The 18,177-nt window shown below is 43.3% G+C and overlaps 2 protein-coding genes across 10 annotated transcripts in view; one reads left to right on the plus strand and one right to left on the minus strand.

The window, feature by feature from the left end:
- Positions 1 to 7,471, plus strand: part of PTS (6-pyruvoyltetrahydropterin synthase) — a 32,808-nt gene extending 25,337 nt beyond the window's left edge. For 4 of the 9 annotated variants that reach the window (XM_081543436.1, XM_081543438.1, XM_081543440.1 and 1 more), the window contains 2 exons: positions 3,045 to 3,148; positions 6,401 to 7,471. Coding sequence is in view for 3 of the 9 variants with exons in the window: in XM_081543433.1 (XP_081399559.1) it covers positions 3,045 to 3,123 (79 nt within the window). In the remaining 6 variants the exon portion in view is untranslated. Of the gene's footprint in view, positions 1 to 3,044; positions 3,149 to 3,274; positions 6,165 to 6,400 lie in introns of all 9 variants that reach the window. The other 5 variants (XM_081543439.1, XM_081543442.1, XM_081543435.1 and 2 more) reach the window with 2 other exon arrangements.
- PLET1 (placenta expressed transcript 1) lies at positions 734 to 12,631 on the minus strand. Its single transcript, XM_081543431.1, has 4 exons — positions 12,366 to 12,631; positions 7,782 to 7,983; positions 3,613 to 3,674; positions 734 to 1,465 (listed from the first exon to the last, which is right to left on the minus strand). The coding sequence occupies exons 1-4, from the start codon at positions 12,547 to 12,549 to the stop codon at positions 1,131 to 1,133; spliced, it is 783 nt and encodes a 260-aa protein (XP_081399557.1). The 5' UTR covers positions 12,550 to 12,631; the 3' UTR covers positions 734 to 1,130.
- Between the last annotated feature and the right edge of the window lie 5,546 nt (positions 12,632 to 18,177).

Genomic DNA, 18,177 nt, shown 5'->3' on the forward strand with positions numbered 1-18,177 from the left:
TAAACAAATGGATAATTGCAGCCCTTAACAGCATTCCCTGATGGGAAGGCAGAATCTGGTTTCCAGAATTACCATATTATAATATTCAAAATGTTGTTTTTAACAAAAATTAAAGACATACAAAATAGGAAAGTATGGCCTATTCACAGGGAAAAAGAAGAGATTGACAGAAGCTCTCCCTGAGGAAGACCAGCTGGAAGTTGGCACCCAGTCACTGAATGTTGGCATCCTGGGATTTAGCATAACTTTTAAAAGAAAACGTGGTTGCTTTTTATTGGAAATGGCATACTTTCTTTTGGCTTTATATTACATTATGAGTATTATAAATATTTTTCCCTTTTGTCTTAGTGGAAATTACCATGAGGGGAAATATGACCAATTTGCACCTGAGAAAAATTAAAATTTTACTCTTATATCTGGCTTTAAAAACATACACACTCTCACCATTCCATTTTTTTAAAAAATTTTTATTGGAGTATAGTTGATTTAAAAGGTGTTCGTTTCAGGTGTATAGCAAAGTGAATCAGTTTTACATACACATATATCCACTCTTTTTAAGATTCTTTTCCCATAGAGGTCACTATGGGATATTGAGTAGAGCTACCTGTGCTATACAATTGGTCTTTATTAGTTATCTGTTTTAAATCCATTGATTTCTTGTTAATGCTCACATAAGTGAATAAAATTAGATGACATTTTCTGTATTTTCAGTTAATCACTCATTAAAGACATATTTGAATTTAACACATTCATTATTCTTGTTTGAGGTACAGTCTATTTGGTATGACAGAAAAGAATGCCTTTCTACTATCCTTGGCTACTCAGACATGGTACATTGTTATTTTGTTGCCCTTCAGATGCTACTGGTGTCGCATCTAAATAGAAGTTTAGATTGGCTAGGGAACTGGCTGCCAGCACGTTCAATTAGGAGCCAGAATTCCAAGTTACACCGAGATCAGGTCTAGGTGACACTCAGGTCTCCATTTGGATCTGAAGCAGTGGCAGTCAAGTTTTACATCTGAGAGCGCAAATCATTCACACAGGTCATTCACACAGGTCAGAGCCCTGGCTTGGGACTGAACAGAGAAGGATGCAGCGGAGCCAGGGGCAGTCATTCCCTCTGCTTCCTTCTAGAAGAGGAGTGTGCTGGTGAGAAAGATGAGCAGGATCTGGATGGCCTCTTTCACAGGGCTGAGGAAGGCTCTGTTGCCTGAGCTTTTGGTGGTGTGTCTGTTGTGGGTTGTGGTTAGTTTCGGGTGGAATGTAAATGGTGCCTGGTGGGTTGTGGTTAGCTTGGGGAGGGTAGTGTTTGGTATGTGGTGGGTTGTGGTTGGTTTGTGGTGGGTTGTGGTTGGTGTGTGGTGGGTTGTGGTTGGTTTGTGGTGGGTTGTGGTTGGTTTGTGGATTGGGGCCATTATGATGTTCTTAGTTGGGAAATACTTGATGACCGCAGCTGAGAGTGCCCCTGGGGGAAAAAAAAACAACAACAATGGCATCAGAACCCCTTTCCAGTGGTGAGCGGGCACTAGAGAAAGGAGGCTAATGTGACAGAATGCTGGGACCAGAGTTCATAGGCACAATTCAATGGCCCCTTCTCAAGGGCCGAGTGTGTGTAGAGGAGAGGGAAGCCAGGGGGTACAGAATGTCAAGGATCAAAAAATAAACACTCTGACCTTAAGGTCTATGGAAGAAGGAATTTATACTGAACTTACATAACTACTGAATTTGCTATTGGGAAAGTAGTCTGCCCTCAAATGTCCTCATGTCCTTAATATTATATTTGATCAATCAGTACAAATGTTTAATTTTTGCTAATTTCAAAGGTTATAAGAGCTAGACACCATCCAGACCTGAGGATGGCTAACTCTGCTTTCAAGGAAGTGTAAACAAGCCCTGTCCAAACCCATGAATCCGTTTTCATGATGTCTGAGGCACTGGTCATTCTCACGGTGATCTGACCACATGTTGGTTCTCTGAGGTTGCCTTGCAAAGAAGCAGAGAAAGCTAGGCCTATATCCCTGGGAGGCTGTCTGCTCCTGGAAAGCTGGAGCTTGGTAATGACACCTCCAACAGTCTAAGTGAACCATGGAAGGGACTATAAAGGAGGAGGGAAATGCCCAGTAATTTGCTCAGACCTTTATGCATTCTGCCCACCTGGAGGTACCTTCCAGCTTTGTGGCACTGTCTATCTCATTTAGCATTTCCTCAGGGCAAATGTTTCTCTAGCACACCACTGAGCCAAAAGTCTGAACACAAATGCTTTCTTTTCCTTATTTTTTTAAAATCTTGATTTTATTAGTGTGGAGCTAAGGAGTCCTGGGGGGCTTTCCAGGTGGCTTAGTGATAATCAGCCTGCCAGTTCAGGAGACACATGAGACACAGATTCGATTCCTGGGTCAGGAAGATCCCGTGGAGTAGGAAATGGCAACCCACTCCAGTATTCTTGCCTGAAAAATTCCACGCACAGAGGAGCCTGGCGGGCTACAGTCCATAGGGTCACAAAGAGTCGGGCATGACTGAGGAACTAAGCACCAAGGGGTCCTGACTAGAAACAAACTTTTTTTCTTTTCCTTGCATTTATGTGAGTGTTCATTTTGAAAATGTCCTGGAAAGAGAGTAATATCCTAATCTTTTCACAAAGGGAAGCCACCAAAGAAATAGTTAATGCTTTTGTAAAGTAGTTCGATTTGGCATGATCTCTTTAACATCTCTTGTGGAAAATAGGTATGTCTTTGACCACATTTGCAATGCCTGACTGACAGGAAAGTGGGTGGCATACTAGATGTATTTCAGTGTTCGGGGGCTCACGAGGAAGACCTGTTATCTGGGCATTGAGAAAGACTAATGTTTCCTGTTCTTGGTTAAAGCTTGTATTTTAAAACTTAATTAAAAAAAAGATTGTATTTATAGTTTTAATGAAAGTTCAGGAAAAGTGGAAAGAAGTATAAGATGTGGAATTTGAGTCCTAGTTTTGTCGCTAGTTTCTGTTTGGCCTTTGGCAAGCTACCTATCTTTTCTGAATCTGTTTCTTGAATTCGTTTTAGCTTCCCAGAGGGAGATAAGAGAGAAGGAAGGGGGCAGAGAAAGGAGAGAAAGGGGGCAAGGAGCCTCACGATGGTTTGAAGTTGAAGACGACAGCCTGGTAAAGGTGAGTGGAAATTCCTGGTTGTGTTGGAGGCCGGAGGCCAGATTGAGAGCTAGTGGCATTATTGATTTTCATTGTTATCGGCCTTTCTTTGTACAAATCCCTCTTCTCTTCCCTTAAACTTTTCAGTAAGGTCTGCTATGTCTATGAAGGCTTTGTGCGAGGGGGGATTATTATGGAAATTGAGGAAGAAACATATCCCTGAAGATATGGAAAGAGCTCCTGAGGAAGCTGGAGTCTGGAGCCACAAGTGACCATGAAAATCAAAGACCCGCTGGAACTGGCTTTCGTTTTCCACAGGGCGCAGGGTTGAGCTTATCTTATGAGATCTCAAGGTGCTGAAAGACTCAGCTGGTATCTGGGTAATGGAGAAGTAGACTCTTTTTTTTCTAGGGCATCCACAAGATTATTTTCCAGGCTGATGGATTTCACTGCCAGGTATGTAAATAGGCTGCAGAGGAACTTACCAGTTCCCGGCAGTGTTATGGAAGAATGTTCAGCATTTCTCAGGAAATTGACAGTGTAGACGCTGTGGAGGGCAAATCGAGGAGAGTTAATGGTGAGGAATTCACAAGTTCAGCTCACATGGCTGCCTTCCTAGGTGACCCCAACCTCTTAGTTTCTTTTGTGCTTACATACTTTTATAAGCACATCACTTTATTTACATCACTTTGCCAACAAAGGTGCGTCTAGTCAAAGCTATGGTTTTTCCAGTAGTCATATATGGATGTGAGAGTTGGGCCATAAAGAAAGCTGAGCACTTTGACAAATTGACAAGCTGACAAATTGATGCTTTTGAACCATGGTGTTGGAGAAGACTGTTGAGAGTCCCTTGAACAGCAAGGAGATCAAGCCAGTCAATCCTAAAAGAAATCAACCCTGAATATTCATAGGAGGGACTGGTGCTGAAGCTGAAGCTCCAATACTCTGGCCACCTGATGCGAAGAACTGACTCATTGGGAAAGACCCTGATGCTGGAAAGATTAAGGGCAAGAGGAGAAGGGGGTGACAGAGAATGGGATGGTTGGATAGCATCACTGACTCACTGGACGTGAGTTTGAGCAAACTCTGGGAGATAGTGAAGGACAGGGAAGCCTGGCGTGCTGCAATTCATGGGGTCGCAAAGAGTCATACAGGACTTAGCAACCGAACAACAACTTTATACCACATCCAGCAGATCGTTCAGTAGTGATCTCTCTATATTGGATTGACTAAGATCCTCCATGATCTTACTCCAGATGAGCTCATGTCCACTCCCCTCCCCCATCTACTCCACCACCCTGTACTCCCCACAGGCTGGTGTACAGTGCAGGTCTTTGTTCAGGCCAGTCTTTCTGCTTGTAATACTAGTCCCAGGCACGTCTGCCCACAGACTCAACAGTAGCCTCTATGACATTGCTTTTCCCTGATGTCATGAACCCAGATAGGTCTGCATCAGGGAGATGAGCCTCTCTACTGCACAGCCTAGCTGTGTGCCTCTCCTCACACTGGAGGGCCAGCTTCTCGAGGGCCAGTTCTATCATTGACAACACCTGGCACTTAGCATCATAGGTGGTGCTCAGTGTTTGTTAAATGATCTGTACAGGCTGGTCTGTTGTTCTAATATCAGTGGGTCCGTTATTATATCAGGCTCTTGTCCCTGAGATGGTTGGAGAGCATCACCAACTTGATGGACATGAGTTTGAGCAAATTCGGTGAGATAGTGAAGGACAGGGAAGCCTGGCGTGCTGCAGTGCATGAGATCACAAAGAGTGAGACATGACTTAGTGACTGAACAACAACAAACTTGCCCAGACATTAACAGTTAAAGAGAGTGTACTACATGTCAACACTTATGCTTGGTGCTGTGGGGACAGTAGTGAACAGTGCAAGCCTGGTTCTTACCCTGGTGGCACTTCAAGTCCCTTCAGAGAGAAAGACTTGAAACAAATAATCGACTGATGAGTAATTGGTCACTGTTGTGACAAGTGTTTGGATGAAGCAGTGGCAGTGATGAGAGTGAGTAAACTGGGAGCGGGACTTGATGTGGGGCTTCGGGGAATGCTTTGTGAGGAAGTGATGTATAAGCTCAGTCATAACTGTTGCACAGGCCCTGCCTCCCCAGTCCTGGCTGTAACATTCTGGGAAGGAACCTCCTCCTGTTCCCCTTTGTGCCCTACCCAGCACAGTGAGCTTCCCCTAGCCCGGGTGCTGCTTCCCTTCCCTCGTCAGCCTCGCTGCACAGCAAGGCATTGTCAGACAACGCTGTATGTGCACTTCGTAAACCATCTATTGTTGCAGGAAGTGTGGAGGACTTGAGGTGAGATGAAAGGAAAGTCGTCACCCTCGTTGGTCCTGGCTGGCTTCTAAGAGGCTGCTGTCATTGTGAGGCCGGGTGGTAGCAACTTCCTTTGGATTCTACCCTTGCAAGTCACTCTGTGGGCATAAGCGTACCCCCTGCAGAGCTCCAGAGACAGCTAGGTTTGACCAGGCCCAGGTGTGGCAGGAGAGAATGGAGTAGCCTGATAGCATGACCATCACCACTGTCCGCAAAGACCTGGACATAGTGGACATGGCCTGATGGTCAGACCTGCCCTTTCAGTACAAAAGGGCAGTCTGAAAGTATAAGGACCTCACAACATCTGGTCCTTGATGAGAACCGGAAAACAAATCCCTAACTGGGAGTGAGAGGAGTTTTCTCTTAAACTGTAATGCAAGTCCCTGGTGGCCTCACCTCAGAATCTGTGTCCATTTTTGCGGGACACTAGGAAGCCAATTTTATTGTACAGTCATCACACATTCTGCTAGCAAGCCATTTCCAAAATGCATCTATGTTTTAAAAAATTATTCTCTGTGTAGTGGTGAAACTGAGTCCCCCTAAAACTGAGACCCCTGCTGAGTTTATGACTAACCTCTCTGTCTAAAACTTTATTCTCTTTCTTATGCCGACCCTTCTCCCTATTCCTACTCCCCTTAGGATTGAGGAGTATCAAAGAAAAGGGGAGGCTAAAACCAAGCAGGACCCTGGAGGCCCACTCTGGTACAAAAGCCCCTCAATGTTCCCCCGTTCCTTGTTTGTCGAAAAAGGTTTTAGTTTCCTAGACCCTCCTTGAGTTCCAAAGAGCAGACCCATCAGTTATTAATTAGAGAAGTGAGGAAAGGCAGAAACAAGGGAAAGACAGTCAAGAAACCATACTTCAGTGATAAAACAGAGTCCTAGTTCTCTTCCAGGGATATACATAACAATATGACACATATCTTTGTGTTGTTCTTCAGAATCTAAGACCACTGCCTGCCCAGGTGGAGGATGCTGACTACATGCTGACCACAGGCACACAGACCCCAGACTGTTTGGAATCAGAAGGCTGATGATTAGGACTCCTGAAACATCACTCTGTTACCTCACTACCATCAGTGAATCAGAAGAACGTCATGCCCTTTGCAAACTTCACCCCAAATATGGCCTTTGAAGCACCCTCCCTGGGGGCCGTCAGACCAGGTCTTTTGTGCCTGAGCCACACATTTTCCTTCCTTGGTGCCTGCAGTTAACACTATCCTTTCTTTCATCGCAACCTGGTGTCAGTACATTGGCTGCGTTCTGCAGCAGGCAAGTGGAGGGTTTGGTTCAGTAACAGTGGAAGCTAAGAGCACCCGTCCTGCAGGCTCTTGGCTACAGGCAGCTTCTCTGCACCCTCAGTTTAGCAAGTCTCCTGAAGGACTGCACAGGGCTTGGCAGAGAGGGCAGTGCCAAGGTAGCCAGATGATTTCAGGATGAGTGTCTTTATTTTTAACTATTTGCTACTGCCGCCCCAAACCTTGCCTGCCTCTAGAGTTCTGTCAGCCCCAGACTAACAGGAGTGAATTGGGTGAAAGTAGCAGGGGAATATAGAGAATTTGAAGCAAATTGGGTGCCAATAACATGGGTTCTTTCTCAATCCAAACTTTAGTCAGTTTCTAGAACCTTCTCCTACCCATCTGTGCACTTCCTTGTAAAATCCAACTTTAGCCAGAATCCTCATAAGTCAATTTAGCAAGAACCTCCCATTCTTGATATCTGATAACTCTTATTATCTGATTGAATTCCTCATCCTCTACTATCCCCAGGTAATATCTGATCACCTTGGCCTGCCTTCTGCAGGAATCCTGTTGGGTCAGTTTAGCCAGAGTCCCCCTTACAGGTTTTGATGTTTCCTCTTAGTGATTTTCCATCTGCTCACCCCCTGCCCCATTCCTTGGCTATAAATTCACACTTGCCCACGTTGTATTCAGAACTGAGACTTGTTCTATACTGAGTTCTCTTTTCCCTTATTGCAATAGTCCCAAATAAAATCTGTGTTTATCCATTCATTCATTCATTTTGCTTTAACTACTCTCCAGCTCTGGGTTTCTCTTTAACACCAATTTTTTTCTGTTTATGTTGAGCATACCATGTGTGTTTGTATCTGAGTGTGTGTGTGTGTATGTGTGTGTGCGATGTATAAACTTTTGCAGATAAAAGATAGGACAAAGAATGGTGAGGCAGAGGAGTGCAGCTACTGAATTCTTCACATCATATCTGGATTGTACTTTGAATCCTCCAAGGTCAGTATAAAACTGTACAAACCCAATATGAAATTGTAAAAGCCCCAGAGCAAATCATTTATGGATAATTTCTTACTTTATCTTGACTGTGGTTATGTCCATGGAATTAGGAGACATCCATTGTGCCTCGAAGAGCATGCTGAATTGATCCTTCAAGTCATACACAGCACTGCCTTCACAATACTGGCTGGGGTTTTGCCAGGAGCCAATGACTGAGTTGTGCTGGTCCCGTGCTTCCAAGACCACAGAGGTAATATTGTCATCAATATGAATCGACACTAGGAGTAAATAAGGAAACAATCAGCTGTCTGTGCAGTGAGACAAGAGATTTCATAAAATCAAAATTAAGTATGAAAAAAGAAAGTTACTAGTTGTATGTAAGTAAAGTATGGTCCCATTTTTATCAAATATAAAATAAGTTGAAAAAAATCTGGAAGGAAATACATCAATATTAGCTATGAGGATTTCCTGATTGTGCAATTATAGATGATTTTTATTTTCTTCCTAGTTCTTTTTGTGTGTTTTCCAAGTTTTCTACAGGAACAGGTGGACAAAAGAAGACCTGTGCTCCAGTCTTGACTTTGCTATGTACCAGGGATGAGATCCTGGCTGACTTTTAACCTCTTGAGTCCTGTTCCTATCTGCCAGATGAGAGTTCTGTCCTTTGGGGGTTGGTAGGTGGCATGATAGTGAAGTGAGGGGATTGAAGCTGTGGCTGTATGTGAAAAGCTCAAGTGGGCCTCCTGGAAAGTGCTTCAGGAAATAAGGGTCTGTTATTGCCTAGTCAAACAAAACCTATTTGCTGGTTCCAGAAATGCTGATGTTCTTGGTCTCTGTTGTGGAGGGTGAGGGAAGGGAGGGGGCCTCTGAGGCCCAGAGGCCCTAATCCAAGCACCTAATATCAAATAACCACTAGGGTTCCCTGATCCCCTCCACTCAGTGACTCTCACCTATTGACTTATCCCAGCATGTGTCCACCGTGGTGTGGGCACTGATAATTTGTGAATTCCACATGCTATTTCAGCATTCCAAAATGTATTAGGGAGGGAATTTCAAGAGAATATTTCAGTTTGTCCCTTTCCTCCCTTAGAAGATCCCTTCTGAACAAGTTTCTCAATCCTAAGGGTATTATTCTCTAGGGCCCTCCCAACCACCCCAAATTCCTTCAACAGCCTCTCCTTTACAACATAAAGAAAACTGATCATGTAGCATGGTAAGAGCAGACAGTCCTGGATCTGAGTCCTAGCCCTAGCATTTAAGACCAAGTCACTTCACCTCCGATCCTTGGTTTCTTTTCTGTCCATCATTCACTCCACAAATATTTATGCTTTGCATTAGGCTTGGTTCTAGATATGAGTACAATGACATTATCTCTCATTGCATGGAGATCATGATACTTTGAAAAGTTCTTGGGATAGTGAAGAGAGGAATGTAAAAGCTTTAGTACTGGTGGGTGTTGGGTAAGTTGTCATCATTATTCTTAGCATGAAACAGTTCTCTGTTCTGTTTGTTTTTGCCAGTCAAGGTTGCTGAGCCAGATCCCCTGGCCCTGACTTGCTCAGCTAGAACCTGACATTTGTCCTTAATGCCTGTGCATGGTGGTGGAATGGATGCTAACAAGCAACAGTGTCATCCAGTCATCAAGCCTGTCTTGGTCCTGTTGTGGAGGGTGAGGGAAGGGAGGGGGGCTCTGAGCTTGCCTTTGTCCTTCTGCTTTCTCTCTCTCTGGTTTATTTCCTCCTCATCCCTCCTAGTTATCTGTATTATTCAGATTCCTGAACTCCATGGTCCCCTCCCTTCAGACTGCCACCTGAGGACCCACACCTGTCCAAAATCTTCAAAGCGCTTTTCTTTCTAGAGCTTCTAAACGTTTTTGGTTTTATATTTCTGCTTATGTTCTGTTGATCCCAACACCCAGCACACAGCTCTTGTGACTGTCGTAACCCCACTGACTCTGCTGTTTGTACCCCTCTTCTAGGATAGCCAAGCTTCCTCTGTTCTGCAGACGCACCTGGCTTGCCTGCCGCTCACCCTTTTTCATATCTGGTGCCTGCCTGGAATCTTCCTTCTCATCACACATCTCACCCCCACTTACTCTCCAAGATCCCGCTCTCTTTTCCTCTCACTCCTGAATCATGTATGCTTTTAACTATATATTTGAGGACTTAATTACATTCTGGCTTGTACTGTACACCGTAGTTTCACCTGTGGATCTGGGCAATCCAGTGCTGGGTACCTGGAAAGCACTAAGCAGCTGCTCATTGATTTTTAAAAAGTTGCGCATCCAGTGTTGCATAGGACCTTAAAGCTGAAGGTTCAGGAAAAAAGGCAAGCAAGTTAAATTTCTCTTGCCCACCAAAGTAAAAATGGAGGCAGATGCTTACCCCGCACATTATAATGTATTATAAATGCTACTGCCTTACAAGTTTCTCTGACTGATATTAAGGCAGACCCAGGGAACCTGTTCTATGATGTTGCCTGAGCTGCAACTGTATCTTGAAACCTGCCAAACCATTTATACATGTCTCACCGATGTTAACACAAACCCTGGAGTTAAAAAAAAAATCAATATTAAAATAAGGAGAAGCAGTTGGCCTGTGTGGACATTTACTTGGTCTTCCCAAAAGTCCTGGGAATCCCAGTGAGGTCCTGTAATGACACAAGGAAATCATGGAGCCTGTTGTGTAATTCGAGGTGTGGAATCTGATACATCACATATCCAAGGGCATAGGATTTTGACTCTCAACTTAAATCATTCCTACAGTGAGTCAGTTTATCACAAAGCTTTAGCACATTTCTGTTCTGAGAGGAAATCAGATGAAGTTTGGATAGGTGCATGACACATAACAGATGTTCAATGAGTCTTAGTTTCCGCTTCTGGACCTGATGCCTCGGTGAATGCTGTCATGTCCCTCTCATCTGGCACGTTCCCTTTTGGATCATCTTACGGATCGCCTTTTGATTCTTCTTTCTCCTGTGTTCCTACTTTCGGAAGGTTTCTCTGCCACCCTTGCCTCTAACTGCCCCACCCACACCCTTTGCGTCTTCACAAGGTAGGTTTCTTTCTCTTCCATTTCAACAGCAAAATTCCTCACCTCATGACGTGTTATCTTAAGTCAGAGGTCTGAGATCTCTGATCATCCAGGTCCTTCCCTGTATGCAAGCTCCCACTCTTGCCTCTACACAAGCCCACTCCTCCTGGGCCTCATCTTCAATCACAAGATCATCCTCCCTATTGGTTAGAACGAGATCCACTGCCTGAGGGAGTCAGACGTAGGAAGCCTCGCCACAGCTGGGGCACTTAGTGACGATCCCCAAGGGAAAAAAAAACACAGCAGAGAAAAGGACTAGCCAGAATGAGTGTGTGAGGGCAGGTGACAGTCATTCTGCTCAGGCCTGGAATCTGTAGACCGGGAGGTGTGGGGGGCACTCTGGTGTTCTCTGCACAATTCGGTGAGAGTTCTAAGAGAGGAAGATCAGGAGGCAGGCTCTGAAGCTGGACAGCCTGACTGGACAAAGCTGGACAGCTCCTGGCTATTATTTAGGTTCAAATATTAGCAGTACAATCTGCTAGTGACCTTGGGTAAAACTTTAACTCCCCTGTGCCTCAGTTCTCGTCTGTAAAATGCAGATGACAGTAACGTTTACCCTTAGATCAGTACTCAGAACACAGGAAGATGTCTTAGCTCTCACGGCTGTAACTGAGAGATGTCTAGTGTTGTGATTAAGAGAAGGGTCTCTGAAGCTAGAAAGCTCAAGTTCAGATCCCAGGTCCATCATTTAAGTGGCTCTGTGACCTGAGCGATTCCCTGGCATCTCTGCTTGTTTTCTCATTTACAAACAGAGGATGACAACAGCATCTACCTAGCCGGTCGTTGTGAGGGCTAAATGTATTGGTACACATAAACAACCATATTAAATTTATTGTTATTATGAAAGTTGTATTAGAGAGCACTTGCCTTGACTTGTAGGTCTGACTGATCCCCAAAGGGATGTTTATATAATAGTTCTAGGTACCTCAAGGAAAAGCACTGGATTCAGAATGAAAAGACTAAGATTCAAGAGGCAGTCCTGCCACTTACTAGCTGTGAGACCCTGAGCAAGTCATTTAACTTCTCTCAGCTTCAGACTCCTCATTGATCGGGTGGGGCAGTAACCCTTTCCCTGTCTAACTCACTAGATGTTCCGCCCATACACTAAATGTGAACAGTGTTTCCTGGAGTTGCTCAGGATACAATCATCCATGGTGGCATTGTTTTATCAAGTAGATGGGAAAGGACTACAAACAGGTGCAATTATTGCTTCTTAAAATAATAAAAATGCCTCCCTCTCCCATATACAGACAGTTTAAGTCCAGTTTATTTAAGTGAGAGAACTTGCCACAGATGTGCTCTTGCTGCGACTCGCTTAACCTGAGTGTTGGGACATCCTGACTCTCGTGGCTCAGGTTCACAGAGGGGACGTGCAGAAAGCGTCCCACCCAACCCACCCGCTCCCACATTCTCGTTCTCCCTTCTTCTGCAGTCGACATCCCAGCCAGGTCAAAGACACATGCTTTGTGTGTGTCACTGAGAGCAGGGATGGAGGGGTATGTCCTGCAATTCTGGCTTGATCTCCCTTCAGAGAACAAAGTACAGCAGAGAGAACGGCTTCTACTTACCCGTGTAGAGTGTGTTGCTCTCATAGACCTCTGGGTTGACATGGATTTGTGAGGAATTCTTGTTGATGACCGAAGAGAACAGTGTGCATTTGGCAGTGTGATTTGTGCAGCTGGCCGGAGAACACAGAAGCCAGAGGCACAGAAGCAACCCCAGTGGCAGAAGCAGGGACCCGAGGATTGCCATGGTTTCAATCTGTTTGCAAACTGCTGAGCCTGGAACTGGGTAAAAGCGACAACTCACCTGTTTATATGCTCTGGGGCTGGATCTTCTGGGTGAGGTCATACATGCAAATGTCCTGCCCACTCCTCCCTAAGATGAACTGGCTTCTGGAATTTGGCCCAAGATATCACCAGGAACGAATCTCTCTTAGCTTTTGTGACCCTTTACCAGTTCTAGTTTCGCTCAAGAAGGGGAATGTACTGTTCATGATTTATTTTGCATCTCATTCACCTCAGCCTCTGATATGCGAAGGAAGCTATGGGAAGGAGTTAATACTGGCAAAGTGAGATTCAGAGTTGAGTAATCATAACCTACCTGGCCTGTGTAGAAACTAAACTCTTCTCTGTGAAGGAAACTCAGGCATTAAAGCACTTTTTTTTTTTAAGTCGAATATTACATACCCTTTCTGATACTCCTTAATCAAACACATCCTCCTGTCCCAGTTCATTTTGTGACTATCACAGAACTGGAAAGACTGTACTTTGGAGAGAAACAGCTTTCTCCTACCTAACACTTTGCTCTATAACACAAGGAAACTACTGAAAAAAAATTGGAAAATGTGTTTTTTCATATCTCTTCTCTGATTTTAATTCACTCACTGAAGGAGAAGAGAGGAAAGATGTATTCTATTGTGTGAGTAGAAGGAAAACAAAAAATGTAGACTTGAATCAAAGAGATATTTACACATGTTTCTTCGAGAGAAGCACTTACAAAATGGTGGCGCAAGGACCTCTGAAAAACCCCCTCCTCCAGAAAAGCAATAAGCAAAACCAAAGTCAACTTTTTCAGAACTCTGGTAATCACCAAAACTTGCGGCAATTTGAGGAGCATTTGTTTAAGAAAAATGGCTAAATCTCATTAAGCACAGTGAGCATCGTGGCATTTTAACTTGCCCTGTTCCCATCCCTTTCACCCCACCTCTTTAGGTAGCCTTAGAAACCAACAACCTTGCAACTGTGGTAGCCATGAAGACCAGCAAACTAGCAGTCAAGAGGGAGGGGAAAGAATGGGTTTGGAGTGCTCCAAAAAGCTTCATTTTCAGAGAGTTGTCACTATGTGACCTATTTGCAAATTGTCTATAAAGAAGAATTCTCAGAGCTTCCAGAACTTTATCTGTGCAAACAACCTTATTGTTAGGATGTTTGTTGAAAATAGTCACTGGAAAGTTTTTTGGTTTTTTTTAGAAATTAATAATTATTAATACAATTTAGTTATGATGCTATGAATTTTTAAAGTATTTTATGACTTCTCAGGCATTTTCTATGTGTCATTTTATTCTCATTGAAGAGTGATGAGTAAATGATGTTCCTGTATATTTACTAAGTAATATAATCAGGTTGAAAAAACATATTTTCTGAAACCCAATCTGACCATCTTTCAGCTATATTGCTGTTACATAAATTTTGGTGTTTTGCACATATGTTAAGAAAATCATTACTTGTATTTGGAACTTCATGTATTTAAATCAGATATTTCTATACTCTCTTTAACATAGACTTTATCCAAGTATTACAGAGTTTCCAAAATGGTGAACATCAGTCTGAACTAAACCTGGAAATGTCCTTTGTTCTGTGCACTGTTTATTATTTTAAAAGAGGGAACAAAATCTAGATTCCTAGCTTCTTTTGAAAAGAGGGAATATTGAGCAAAAAAGTTTCATTAAATAGTGCTAAAGAGTGGCTGTCCCCTTGACATAAGATATTCTATTTTCAGTAACCCAGTAAACTCAGTAAAATCCCTTGTGTCTTCCTGACACAGTGTCACATGCAGAACTAAGAACAAAATATGTTGACAAAATATATTTTGGTAATATATACCAAAATTTTTTTTTTCATGAGCTCAGTTTTCTCTTTTGTGTTGAGTCCTGACTACCTTAGGCTATTGATTTGTGACCTTTATTGAGTCACTTACTTCCTACTTTTATGGGCTTCCCAGGCGGCACAGTGGTGAAGAATCTGCCTGCCAATGCAGGAGACATGAGTTCGACCCCCGGGTCAGAAAGATCCCCTGGGAAAGGAAATGGCAACCCACTCCAGTATTCTTGCCTGGAAAATCCCATGGGTAGAGGGGTCTGGTGGGCTACAGTCCCTGGGGTCACAAAGAGTTGGACACAACTGGGTGACATGCACGACAGTGCCTACTTTTGGGTTGTTTACTTTCAGTTCTTCTTCAAAATTCTTTATCATTGGAACATTTTTAACATTGCAGCTGCCTGAGGCAGTGGTTGCAACTAACAAGGAGCTGAGCAAAAATGTAAAAGAGAAAACTGAAGAATGAGATTTTGACTGGGGGCCTTGGCAAGCTCTGACAAATTCCTGGGAATCTAAAAGTCCACCTTCATGAACAGAGCTATGCACAGGCCCAGAAAAGATCTGAGAAAGCCCTTATCTCTCATCTGTGCCTGACCTTGAAGATCTATATAAGTAAGAAAAATGCAGCTAAGGCAGAGTTGTAAAGTGCTTATTTGACCAGTGAATTCATGCTTTAAAAGGCACACAGAGAGGAAGCTGGCAAAGGTTGAGAGACTTATTGGTTCAAGATGTTTAGGAAATCTCTGCCTATTCATTAACTGACCACTAAGCTAACTGAAGGCTTTCCCTGTGGCTCAGTAATAAAGAATCTCCCTGCAAAGTAGGAGACCAAGTTTCGATCCCTGGGTTGGGAAAAATCCCCTGGAGAAGGAAATGACAACTCACTCCAGTATTCTTGCCTGTGAAATCCCATGGATGGAGGAACCTGGTGGGATACAGTCTATGGGATTGCAAAAGAGTTGGATTTAGCAACTAAACAACAAGCTAACTGAGCAGAGACTTCAGTGGCCACACAGAATAGGGACTATTGACTTTGCAGAATGAATTCAGAAAAGTTGCTAAACAAACAGCAGCAGCAACAGCAAATAATAACCATCAGGAACTACAACAAATCCTAGGAATGAGGGGAATTGTGTGTACAGAATGGTCAATGGTCACATTATATTTTTTAAATGTTCCATTTTCAACAAAAAATTATGAAACATACAAATGAACAAAAAAGTGTGTTCTGTTTATAGAAAAAAAAATTCCCAGCCAATAGAAACTGTCCTTGAACAGGTCCAGATGTTAGATTTACTAGACAGAAATATTAACTCAATTATTATAAATATGTTCAAAGAACTACCAGAAGCCATGTTTAAAGAATAAAAGAAAAGTGTAAGAATGATGTCTCAACAAATAAGGAATATTAATAAAGAGATAGAAATGATAAAAAGAACCAAAGAGAAAATTTGTAGTTGAAAAGTAAAACTGAAAGGAAAAATTCACTAGTAGGACTTAAAAACAGATTTTAACTGGTAGAAGAAAGTACCAATAAACTTGAAGATATTCAGTAAAGATATTCACTACATTTAAGAAAAGAAATGCAAGATTATATACTGAAAACTACAACAAGGAACTCATAAAAGCCAAAATGATCTTGAAACAATAACAACAATAAAGTTGGAGAACTCACACTTGCCAGTTTCAAAACTATGAAGGTATTGTAATCAAGACAGTGTGGAAAGATGGTGGAGTAAAAGGACAATAAGCTCACATCCTCTCATGGGAACACAAAACTGCAACTATTTGTACAGCAACTATTGACGAGAAAGAGTGGTTTCTACCAGAAAAGATCTACAAGTAAAGACATAGAGAAGGAACCACAGGAGAAAAGTAAGAAGTGAGGAGTTGTCAAGACCCATACCCCCTGAGAAAATAATGACAATTTCAGAGATTTTCCCCAAAGAATAAGGGATCTGAGTTCCACATCAAGTTCACCAGCCTGGGGGTCTTGCACTGGAAAAACAAGCCCTTAGAATGTTGGGCTTTGAAGGCCAGCAGAGCTTACTTTTGGGAGACCTACAGGGCTGGGGGAAATAGAGATTCTACTCTTAAAGGGTGCATACAAAATCTCACATGCTCCAGGTCCCAGGGCAGAAGCAGTAATGTGAAAGGAACCTGGATAAGACCCACCTGCTGATCTTGGAGAGTCTCCTGGAGAGGCAAGAGGCAACTGGGGCTCATCCCAGGGATGTAAACCCTGGCAGCAACCATTCCTGGGAGCTCGATCTACCACAGGACACTGGCACTGTGAGTGTCATTTTTTGATCCTCCTTCTAGCTTATTAGTGCCAGGACTCAGTCCTAGCCACCAGGCTTTTGATACCAATAATGGGACACCTCAGGCCAAGCAGCTACCTGGAGTGGGGCACAGCACCACCTACCAGCAGACAGGCTGCCTTAATACCCCCAGAGCCCAGAGCCACTGCTGGACAAGGCCCTTCTGCTAGAAGGCCAGGACTTGTCCCCACACTCCAGTGTATAGGCACTAGACCCGGAACCCCCAGAGATCCCAGGGTCCAAGGGAGGACCCAAATCAATAAAATCAGATAAAAAGCAGAAGTTAAACCAACACCACAGAAATACAAAGGTGCCTAAGAGACTACTAAAATAACTAGAATAAAATGGACTTCCTAGAAGCAATAGACAAATTCCTAGAAATGTGCAATCTCCCAAGCCTGAACCAAGATGAAACAGGAAATATGAACAGACCAATTACAGGTAGTGATATTGAATCAGTAATAAAGTCAAACTCCCAACAAACCAAAGTCCAGGACTAGATAGCGTCACAGGTGAATTCTACCAAACATTTAGAAAAGACTTACTCATCCTTCTTAAACTATTCCAAAACATTGCGGGACAACTGCACTGAACCCATTCAACAAGGCCAGCATCACCTTGATACTGAAACCTGACAAAGATATCACAGAAAAAGAAAATTATAGGCAAATATCATGGATGAGAGCTTCCCAGGTGGCGCTAGTGGTAAAGAACATGCCTGCCAATGCAGGAGACATAAGAAACGTGGTTCGATCGCTGGGTTGGGAAGATCCCCTGGGGAAGGGCATGGCAACCCACTCCAGTATTCTTGCCTGGAGAATCCCATGGACAGAGGAGCCTGGTGGGCTCTGGTCCATAGGGTCACAAAGACTGAAGTGACTTAGCACACACACACATCATGGATAATCATAGATGCAAAAATCCTCAATGCAGTATTTAGGATATCAAATCATTACATTAACAATATTAAAAGGATCGTACACCTTGGTCAAGTAGGATTTATCCCAGGGAGGGAAGAATAATTTAATATCTGCACATCAGTCAATGTGATACACCACATTAAAAAACTGAAGAACAGGGGCTGGTGGCTCAGTGGTAAAGAATCTACCTGCCAATGCAGGAGACACAGGTCCTTCCCTGGTCTGGGAAGATCTCACATGCTGCTGAGCAGCAAGGCCTGTGTGCCACAACTATTAAATCTGTGCTCTAGAGCCCAGGAGCCACAACTGCTAAGTATTCCCACCACAACTACTGAAGCCCACGTGCCCTAGAACCCATGCTCCACAACAGGAGAAGCCACCACGATGAGAAGCTCATGCACTGCAACTCGAGAGTAGCCCCTGCTCACTCCAGCTAGAGAAAAGCCCATGCGGCAGTGAAGACCCTGCATAGCCAATAAGTAAATTTTAAAAAGACTTTAAAGGGTCAGAGAATAGAAATCATATAATCATCTCAATAGA

The sequence above is a fragment of the Giraffa tippelskirchi genome, chromosome 11, assembly GCF_054371585.1.
Source record: "Giraffa tippelskirchi isolate mGirTip1 chromosome 11, T2T-mGirTip1v1.2.pri, whole genome shotgun sequence".
Lineage (NCBI taxonomy): Eukaryota > Metazoa > Chordata > Mammalia > Artiodactyla > Giraffidae > Giraffa > Giraffa tippelskirchi.

Coding starts and splice junctions, on each gene's coding strand:
- PLET1 (XM_081543431.1), bottom strand. CDS start 12,549: ATGGCAATCCTCGGGTCCCTGCTTCTGCCACTGGGGTTGCTTCTGTGC. Junction 3,675..7,781: donor ATAACCACAGTCAAGATAAA/GTAAGAAATTAT, acceptor TGCCCTCCACAG/CGTCTACACTGTCAATTTCC. Junction 1,466..3,612: donor CATAACACTGCCGGGAACTG/GTAAGTTCCTCT, acceptor TTTTTCCCCCAG/GGGCACTCTCAGCTGCGGTC.